Raw genomic sequence first — 10,791 nt, forward strand, 5'->3', positions numbered from 1 at the left:
TAACAATCCATTGATGGTCCTATGTGGCATTAATGACCCAATCCATGCTCCCCACACCCTTTAGCCTTATTTAAGTAGTTGCAAAATAGAAATGGAAACAGAATCCTGTGGAAGTCGTACATTTGATAATCCATATTTAAATCAGAAGTCATACCAACTAATTTTCTTTTATTGTTTCTTTTATATTGTTTATTCCACATGTCGTTTAATTAATTTCTGTTTTCTCTCTTATTGTATTCCACATGTTGTTTAATTAATTTCTATTTTCTCTCTTATTGTTTGTAGTAGGTCTATCAGTTTTTGGATTTTTAGGCATAGAAGTTAAGACATCATTGTATGTCAACAAGAATGTTGGTGGAAAAGGAAATTTATTAATTTAATAGATTAAATTTAACCATCACAAAATTTTTTCTTTCTTTTGGGTCAATTAAAAAAAATATGTAATTGGTTTTTCTTCATCTGATAGGATAGCTGAGAATATAGTTGGTTGTCCTTTCTCCCTCATACTAGATGTCATTTTCTATCACAACAGACAGTTATCAAGTCATTGATACATAATGTATGACACATAGCCTCATATGAAGGCTTATATATGTACATGTGTGCCTCTATGTTTTTGTGTAGATTAGGACAAATATGTGTGCATAAACTTCTCTTCGCTTATATGTCTCGTTGAAAGTACAAAGTTAATTCAGTATGGCTCAACTACTTGGTTCTAATGAAATTGAGTTTTTTAGAACTGAGCTGAGAAGAAGTTTAAGATCTTTACTTCGCCAAGCATCTAATCCGCGTGCTAATTCAGATTTAACTTCTGTGAACAACCATGATGAGACAGATGAGAATCTTCTTATGTGGGCTGCAATTGAAAGATTGCCAACATATTCACGGTTGAGGTCATCTTTGTTTGATGAAGAAAATGGAAAGAAAGTGGTTGATGTCACGAAGCTACTTCCACCTGAGCGACAACTGTTTATTGAGAAACTCATCAAACACATTGAGCATGACAACCTTCGGTTATTGCAGAAACTGCGGAGACGAACAACCAAGTAATATTTTTATTTTGCTTTTTAAACACCTAATAATTAGTGCGAAACGTAGACCATGATATTTTTTTGTCATCATAATATATATACATCTGTTTTGTTAGAGTTGGTGTGAAATTTCCCTCTGTGGAGGTGAGATATGAGAATATTCGCGTGGTAGCCGAGTGTGAAGTAGTTCATGGCAAGCCTCTTCCGACTATATGGAATTCTTTGAAAAGTATGCTTTTTGTAAGTATCTAACTGTACGTGACCGTGAAGTAAAATATATGATTTATATTTGTGATTTAAGATATCAAAAACCTGACCCCTTGATCCACAAGATCGATCCTTTTATCATCACAAAATATGGATTTGTCTCCATGATGTTAATTTATTTAGAACTTTATTAATGCTATGATCAACAACTTTTATAAAACATGAACAATGACATAATTTTAAGGCGAGACACGTTCCATGTGAAGTTTGATACTGGAAATTGAAAACATATGACTTACTTCATGACAACAAGTGCTTAACAAACGAGTAGTTTTCATCAAGATAAAATGTATTAAATTTAGTAACATGTTTCCCACAAACCTTTAAATTATTTATGGTTACATCACGTCAGTTTCTTTTTTACAAATATGACTTTATTTTCATAGTCAAATTTTGTTTTTTTAATTATAACCATTTAAAAATCTGAAAAAAAATCCAAATAAACAGAATAAGAAATATTTATATTGGTAGGGTCATGGGTTGTGTCATGATTGGTTATTTAAGTGTTAGAGCATAACGTATATGTTTGGGTCATGGGCCAGATCAATTCATTAGTCAATACAACCCAAATCTGACCATGCAGATTATAGATATGAATATATGATTGATTATATGAGCTGATATTAACTGGGAACCAGTAGGATTTTACTGGGTCAGAGTCAATATGTAGTTCCATAAAGTCTTAATCACACTATCTTGATAGAAAGGATAAATATTAAAACATTTTGTGTGATTTAGGTTGTCAGTTTGAAGTTCATATTGTATCTATATTTTATGCCAAAAAGTTAAGCTAGTTTTGAGTCTTTTTGATCAAAATTGTATTTGTAATTTTTTTTTGCATTATCATGCCACTAAGATTGGCAGGATGTAGCCCATGAACAGCAATGGGAGAATTATCGTGTTAAAACTTATATAACTGTAACTACTACCCAGATCAAAACCAAATTAACAAAATCATCAATAAACTAAAAGAATCTAGAGGATCAGTTCTCAGGTCTGGTCTTTTTGTGATATCTTCCTTGATTTATTACTAATATTTCAATAAAATTCTTTGTTTTCTTCTCTAAAAGGGAATTGCCATGATACCTGGTTTGAAGTCTAAACGGGCAAAGATTACCATCTTGAACGATATCAGTGGTGTCATCAAACCAGGAAGGTAGAAATACAATCTTATGAATCCTTCCAACATCCTGTGGAAGTTCTCAACCCGTCTTTATGTCATGTTTATTTTATATTTTTAATGTATTTCAGGATGACTGTACTTCTTGGTCCTCCAGGATGTGGGAAAACCTCTTTGTTGAAAGCACTTTCAGGGAATCTAGACAAATCTCTCAAGGTTTTAGACTTCTCTTTTACAGTTTTACCTGATTTTTATAAGCATGATATGCTCATACCAACAGTATTGTGACTACTCTATAGTAAATTACATAAATTGTCATTGTGATTTGAAACAGATTAGTGGTGAAATTTCTTACAATGGATACAAACTAGAAGAATTTGTCCCTCAGAAAACTTCTGCATATATAAGCCAAGATGATTTGCATATTCCTGAGATGACTGTGAGGGAAACACTTGATTTCTCATCCCGTTGTCAGGGTACTGGAAGCCGTTCAGGTATGCCTATTACCCTAACTAACACACAACAACTACCATAAAGTTGTGTATTCCATTCCAACTCCAAGGATGATTTAGTAACTAATTCAGAATTGTTTTATTCCGGCAAAGAGATTATGCATGAGGTTAACAAGAGGGAGAAAGAATTAGGGATTATTCCAGATCCAGATCTCGACACTTTCATGAAGGTAAAATTTTCGATCATGTGGTTCGGGACTTTCTCGATTACGAGGTCTTGAAACTTATGTTGTCTTCTTTGTAAATCCATCTATTATTGTGGAAGCTTATATGTAATTCAGGTAGTTGTGATAAAATACTTGAAGTTGGTGATATTTAATGTTATACTTAACCAAGTTTGATTTTGACAGGCAATTTCCGTTGAAGGACAAAAGACAACTCTTCAGACAAACTACATACTGAAGGTGGTATTTTTTTAGCTGATTCGAGTGTGGTATATATTGTTTTGTATATGCATAAGTGTTGATTTTCCACCATTATCATGTTGTACCAGATTCTTGGACTTGATATATGTGCTGATACAATGTTTGGAGATGCCATGAGGAGAGGAATCTCTGGTGGTCAGAAGAAAAGATTGACTACAGGTAACCTCTGCCTAATACTAGTCTACCATTTCATTGAGTAAAATAGAATCTAACTTGTTTGGTTGTTTGCAGGGGAGATGATTGTTGGTCCTGCGAAAGCTTTATTTATGGATGAGATATCAAATGGATTAGACAGCTCGACCACATATCAGATAGTCACTTGTCTTCAGCAGTTGGCACATATAACAGATGCTTCTATACTCATTTCACTTCTTCAGCCATCACCAGAAGCATTTGATCTCTTTGATGACATTATGTTAATGGCGGAAGGTATGATTGTGTATCATGGGCCCCGCAGTAACGTTTTAGAGTATTTTGAGGGTCTTGGTTTTAAGTGCCCTGAGAGGAAAGGTGTAGCTGACTTCCTCCAGGAGGTAATGTACCCATGTTTTTAAAGTTTGCTACTTTCAGAATCAAAATGGGCTCTTTTTAGCAAGTTAATAATGACCGGTTTACAGGTTTGCTCAAAAAAAGATCAAGAAAAATATTGGTGCCGAACGGACCAAGCATATAACTATGTTTCAGTACACACGTTAAACATCATATTTAAAGAATCTTATTTGGGAAAAGAAGTAAATGAAGATATCTCCACACCCTTAACAAGATTGCAAAGCCATGAGGGTGCAATGTCCTTCAACAAATATTCTCTTTCTAAATGGGATCTTTTTAGAGTTTGCATGTCTAGGGAAATTCTTCTCATGAAAAGAAATTCTTTTGCGTACATCTTCAAGTTTGTTCAGGTACCAAGTTGTTATTTATTTATTGTTACTATACTACTACTACTACTACTACTACTACTACTTATCCTATACAAAATTTATAATCTATGTGAGTTATTTGTGTGCAGGTTCTAATAATTGCAGTAATCACAATGACTGTATTTTTTCGAACAAAATTGAAGGTTGATGCCATTGATGCAAATTATTATCTTGGTTCGTTATTTTATTCACTTGTAATTCTTCTAGTTGATGGATTCCCAGAACTATCCATGACAGTTGCAAGACTTCCAGTTTTCTATAAACAAAGGGATATGTACTTCCACCCTGCTTGGGCATACGCAATTCCCGCATCCCTTCTTAAAGTTCCCCTATCAATGTTTGTAGCCATTATTTGGACATGTCTCACTTACTATGTTATTGGATACAGCCCTGAACCAGAGAGGTAATCACCTTATGAACATATGTATATTCCTTTAAGAGTGAACAATTGCATATACACCTCTAAAAACTTGCATAATATCATATTTACGAAACCGGAAAAATAATATTAAATATGATTTTAAGGTAACTATGGGTATATTTGATGTTATGATCTTTTGTTGGGTAAATATGATATTATAAGAAGTTTTTCTGAAAATATAAATTTTATTGCTACATGTGTTTTTATAGGTTCTTTCGTCAGCTAGTGTTAAATTTCGCGATGCATTTCACGTCAGAATCGATGTTCCAGTTTTTTGCATCAGTATTTCGAACTGTGGTTGCTTCTACCACTTCGGGCAGTATGGCATTATTGTTTCTGTTATCGTTTGGCGGATTTATTTTACCATACAGTAAGTTCCTTGTATTTTTCTTCTTATTAAATATATACCGACCTGCAAAAACTTATGGGAATGGGAATTGAAATTACAGATAAAATGCCAACATGGCTAAAGTGGGGATTTTGGGTCTGTCCACTATCATATGGTGAAATAGGCCTTACGGTGAATGAATTTCTTTCTCCTAGATGGAACAAGGTGAAATTGGTAGAACCTTTATCTGATTTTAGAACAACTTAACAGTATTCATTTTCCTAAAACTTTTAAAAGCAGATAATGCCTACAAACACAACGATGGGGCTCCAAATACTTCAAAGCCGCGGGCTAGATTTTGATGGGTACTATTTCTGGATTTCACTTGGGGCCTTGTTTGGTTTTGCACTACTATTCAACATAGGCTTCGTCATGGCTTTAAGCTACTTGAAGGGTAACTTCATCTTTATGATAAAAGTGCCAACTATGAATATAGATTGCCATCTTTCTAAATATAAATTATTTGATCTAATACTACAGCACCTGGAACTCGCGCTATTATTTCAAAGGAAGTGCTATCTCAAGAACATGGAAATGAAGTGTCCAAACACAAGACTCACAAGGATAAAACAACTACAAAATATGTTACTTCTGTCTCTGAGCCTATTAATGAAGGTTAGAGTTGTCTTCTTTTTTCTATTTGTTACATTCGTATTTAATCATTCAATGATGCATGGCCTATCACAGTTTTCTAGAACTCATCAACTAATTCAAATATATGGGACTTGTTTTATCATTTTTTTTTTGACCAAGTTGAATATGACTTAAATGAATACTTATTCATTCTCTTATCTTACAGGAAAGTTGGTGTTACCATTTGAACCACTAACACTTACCTTTCAAAATCTGCAGTACCATGTCGAGCCCCCACCGGTAATTGGTGAAAACTATCTTATTTAAATCATAAATGTTAAACATATGTTGTTCAGATTATGTTATAGGTGACTGTCCTGACAGGAAATGAGAGAGCATGGTTTCACAGGGAAAAGACTTCAATTACTTCATGACATCACAGGGGCTTTTCGACCCGGTGTTCTTACAGCATTGATGGGTGTAAGTGGTGCTGGAAAAACAACACTTCTTGATGTTCTTTCTGGAAGGAAAACCAGTGGCATTGTTGAAGGAGAGATAAAGATTGGGGGGTATCCCAAAGTTCAAGATACCTTTGCAAGAGTTTCAGGATACTGTGAACAAACTGATGTACACTCTCCACAAATTACAGTTTTAGAATCAATTACATTTTCAGCTTGGCTCCGTCTTCATCCGGGAATTGATTCAAAAACTAAATATGTAAGATACTTTTTAAAGAATATTTTAGACAATAGTTTGCCAGTAATTTTTTGAAACTGTCAGTTATTTTTTCTTATGGCATGTACAGAGATTCATAGAAGAAATCTTGGAAACAGTTGAGCTTGACAGCATAAAAGATGCCTTGGTTGGCATTCCTGGAGTTAATGGTTTATCAACCGAACAACGCAAGCGGCTCACAATTGCTGTTGAAGTTGTTGCTAACCCCTCCATAATTTTCATGGATGAGCCCACTACTGGACTGGATGCCAGGTCAGCTGCCATCGTCATGCGGGCTGTGAAGAATATTGTTGAAACAGGAAGAACAATTGTTTGTACAATTCACCAACCAAGCATTGACATATTTGAGGCCTTTGATGAGGTAAATGGAGAATTTTATATAATTAATTCTTCAAAGATTTCATGTATCACCTCATCCAAATTCCTGCAGTTAATCTTATTGAAGAATGGAGGGAGAATGATCTACTGTGGGCCGTTGGGTTGCAATTCTAATAGGATTATTGAATACTTTGAGGTTTCCCTATCATAACATAAAATTCATGTCTTAGTTAGAAATGATACACAAGTAATATCTTATGCTCAAATGAAATGTATGTACTACAGGGCATCTCAGGGGTGCCAAAGATTAGAGACAACTATAATCCAGCAACATGGATGTTAGAGGTTACTTCATCATCAATGGAAGCTGAACTTGAAGTTGATTTTGCACAAATTTATTCTACATCAACTCTAAATCAGTAAGTTAAACTCTCAAGCACCATCTTGCTGATGAAATTTAACACCTATTTAGTAGCTTATTCACATTTTGCTACCATTTTCCTCTTTCTTCTTTTAGAGAGGGAGGAATGCTTGTTACTTCCTATGAAACAGATTATGGATCCATCTCGTAATTACCCTTGTTATTACACGATGACGACATATTAGTAGAAGATGCTAAGAACTTCACGAAACACAATGTGTGTTCATTTTTGTTTCTTCTGACGACTTTTGTGCAATTTTTTTCACTATGTTAGGAGCAATAAAGACCTTGTAAACACATTAAGTAAACCACCTCCAGGTTCAAAAGATTTGTATTTTCCAACACGTTTCCCACAAAACAGTTGGAGTCAGTTCAAGGCCTGCCTATGGAAACAGCGGTTGTCATATTGGAGAAGTCCTTCATACAACTTGATGCGTTCTTTGCATATTCTTTTCGCATCATTTATGTTCGGGCTACTCTTCTGGGGCCAAGGGAGGAACATGTAAGTTCAAATACTCATGCATTTCATAGGGTTCTTGCATTCTTATTGCTTAACGTGATGCTTGGTAAAACTGCAATTAGCTAAATGTAAGTTACAAATAGCTAGGGTCACATACGTGAAAAAGAGTTACATAGTCAAAGGAATTGATCTCTTAACACCATTTGGACTTAAGTGTATACCAAAATTCGGTTGAGGGACCTTTTGTACAAAATAATAAAGTATATTGGTTTTTTATGGCATTAACCTTTTTATATGTATTAATTTAACTTGATGATGTGAAACAACTCATGAATCATGTGATATTATATATCCTTTCTTTCATGTGACAGAAATAGTACCCAGAATATATTCAATATACTTGGATTCATGTACTCGGCTGTACTTTTTAGTGGCATAAATAACTGTTCTTCAGTTATTCCACATGTTTCAATGGAGCGAACTGTTCTTTACAGAGAAAGGTTTTCTGGTATGTATGCCTCATGGGCATATACTCTTGCACAGGTATTAAAATTCCTTCTTTCTAATTGTTGTATTTGGCAGGATTAATATAACTTAATCACATAATCAACTTTACATTTATATTTATTTGCCTAGGGGGTTAGGATATGGAAACAAGTCAATTCAGGTTGTAGGTTGTATTCTGATCGATAATGGGTCAAACATTCGTCGAATGGGTCAAACTTAACTAATATGTATTCAAATGTTTGCAATGTCCATCATCGTTTTTATTTAAAAGAAATCATCATATGATTCAAATACTGTAGCTTTTGTAACCATATATATAACGTATCAGTTATTTACAAAATGCAACAAGAAAAGATAAAAGATACATGTTGCCTTAGACCCCAATTTGACCCGTTACCCAACTGATCCAACCTGCCTAGTTTGCCACCTCTAGCTGTTAGAAATGACAAACAAAAAATCTATGTATTTTAAAGCATATTGTACTCACTGAAAGTAATTCTTGTTTATTATATCTTGAAGGTGGCAATTGAGTTTCCATATCTGTCCGCGCAATCACTTGCTTTCGTTTGCATCACGTATCCAATGATTGGATTTCATTGGTCAGCATACAAGGTATTCTGGTATTTTTATGCATTCTTGTGCACATTGATGTACTTCACCTATTTGGGGATGCTGCTTGTTGCCATCACACCAAGCTTTCCAGTTGCTGCAATTTTACAGTCTGCATTTTACACGATATTTAACTTACTTTCTGGATTTTTAATTCCCAAACCAGTAAGTCTGTGTTGACACTTAACTTATTTATTATTCTTATTTTATTATTTATTATTTATTTTTTGTATTCCTTCTTGCAGAAAATTCCCAAGTGGTGGTTATGGCTGTACTATCTGACTCCTACATCCTGGTCTCTTAATGCAATGCTTACTTCTCAATTTGGTGATGTGAAGATGAAGATTGTAGCTTTTGGGGAAATTAAATCTGTTGAAGACTTCTTAAAAGATTATTTTGGGTATCGTCATGAACAGTTACCACTCGTGTTTATTCTTCTTGCTCTATGGCCAATTGTTCTTGCTATTCTGTTCGCATATTGTATAGCCAAACTGAACTTCCAAAGAAGGTAACATTTGCAGTATAAGTCAAACATTTGCATATTATTGTAAATTCTGTAAGAAGTATATGAGTTTTAAAATTGTAATAAGTGAATATAGTTCATAATACCATGCGGGTCAGATATCTTGTTATATGGTTGTTAATCATCCAGTGAATGATCAGAAATTTATCGTACATGTCGCGTATCATAGTTTGCATGCATGTCTTTTGATGTGTTGTTCTGCAATATTGGCTTAGTAAATACACTGTATACAAATAGACGGCTTTAACGGGTCCATTGTACACATCCATGTGTATTTTCACAAGTTTGATAAAAGAACTTTAACTTGTGAGTTAAGACCCAGTTATTATGAGTTAAATCAGTGTTTGAAAATCGGACGAAATCAGCCAGCCACACGTGGTAGGGTTTTCACTAGATGTAAGTGGGTTAGCAACTCTTAGACTAGTTATATAGTTGTGATATCTAGAAGGTATTCAAATGCATGGGCGGCTCAACCATTTTGGGGCCCAAAGCGAAGTAAAATTTTGGGCCCTTACTAAATTTCTTTGTTATAAACCTTCCCCTTTATTTGGGCTTGGGACCAACTATAATAAACATAAAAAGGAACTTATAAAGCACCTGCTCAAAATTTAAATTTAAATTTAATTTAAATAATACTAATTTGCAACACCTCTAGGCATTATGTGGTTGTAAGTTATGCTTATTTGCTTTTATGTGGTATGTGTTGTTGTATGGTACAAGCTTAGGTACTTTTTTGGATATGTGTTTTGTTCTGCATTTGCCTACCTTTACACATGTCTTCCTCCTCAGTCTTCATCACCGCTTTCTTTCACTTTCTCTCTCTATTATCATCGTAGAAAACCTAAATTAATCAATCAGTTCAAAAAAAAATTAATCCCTCCAACTTCAATTTAGAGGCCAAAAACAATCACAACAACAGAGGTCAAGAAACAATCAGAAGGATATAAAAAGGCGTAATCGTATCCGTAATCCCTCCTCTATATTTTGTTCTCTATTGTCTCTCCAGCAGGTGGATCTATCACCTTCTTTGATAACAAAATTGTATCAATATGAATTGGTTTCGAATTTAGGTCAATTTTAGGTTTTATTGACACGTTTATTGGGTCTACTTTTTAATAACCAGGAATCTCCCAATTAAGTAAAATTTTGCAGGTATTTTGGCCAAAGAAGACTTCTCATAAGAAGCTTTAAGAGTATTGCTATCAATTCTACTACTATAGGTGTTTGTTCTATGATTTAGGTTTCCTAGGGCTATATTAATATTTGAATAACCAAGCAATAGGGTTTTGTTACGGTGATGGAGGTATTTTTGGATCCAAATACAAATATTTCAAAAGACGATCCCATTGTTCTTAGCCAACATAACGTATCAAAAGCAATCAAAGACAAAATTCTTATCAACTTTGGCGAGTGTAGTCTTGCTTCATCGCTAGCATCATTTCAAGGTTATCAAACATTTCTTTCTTAAATTAATAAGGAATATAGAACCCAAAGTGAAGTACTAACCATTTTTGAATGGCAACACCCTGCCGAGATAAGGAGAGCAACACCAAGGAATCCCCAG

The 10,791-nt window shown here is 34.3% G+C and overlaps 1 protein-coding gene across 2 annotated transcripts; it reads left to right on the plus strand.

Annotated features, from left to right (window-relative positions):
* Positions 1–621: 621 nt before the first annotated feature.
* LOC110890465 (pleiotropic drug resistance protein 3) lies at positions 622–9,336 on the plus strand. 2 transcript variants are annotated; one of them, XM_022138072.2, is made up of 24 exons: positions 622–1,046; positions 1,148–1,271; positions 2,369–2,454; positions 2,550–2,634; positions 2,753–2,912; positions 3,024–3,100; positions 3,281–3,334; positions 3,424–3,514; positions 3,587–3,888; positions 3,973–4,254; positions 4,362–4,675; positions 4,903–5,063; positions 5,143–5,246; positions 5,322–5,475; positions 5,562–5,696; positions 5,881–5,954; positions 6,039–6,371; positions 6,460–6,750; positions 6,820–6,903; positions 6,993–7,126; positions 7,403–7,630; positions 7,960–8,131; positions 8,615–8,869; positions 8,950–9,336. In XM_022138072.2, the coding sequence occupies exons 1-24, from the start codon at positions 697–699 to the stop codon at positions 9,214–9,216; spliced, it is 4,317 nt and encodes a 1,438-aa protein (XP_021993764.1). In that variant the 5' UTR covers positions 622–696; the 3' UTR covers positions 9,217–9,336. The 2 variants fall into 2 exon arrangements, with proteins under 2 accessions (XP_021993764.1, XP_021993766.1); XM_022138074.2 differs by lacking the exon at positions 622–1,046 and having other exon boundaries at positions 1,053–1,260.
* The last annotated feature ends 1,455 nt before the right edge of the window (positions 9,337–10,791 follow it).

The sequence above is a fragment of the Helianthus annuus genome, chromosome 11 (genome assembly GCF_002127325.2).
Source record: "Helianthus annuus cultivar XRQ/B chromosome 11, HanXRQr2.0-SUNRISE, whole genome shotgun sequence".
Classification (NCBI taxonomy): domain Eukaryota; kingdom Viridiplantae; phylum Streptophyta; class Magnoliopsida; order Asterales; family Asteraceae; genus Helianthus; species Helianthus annuus.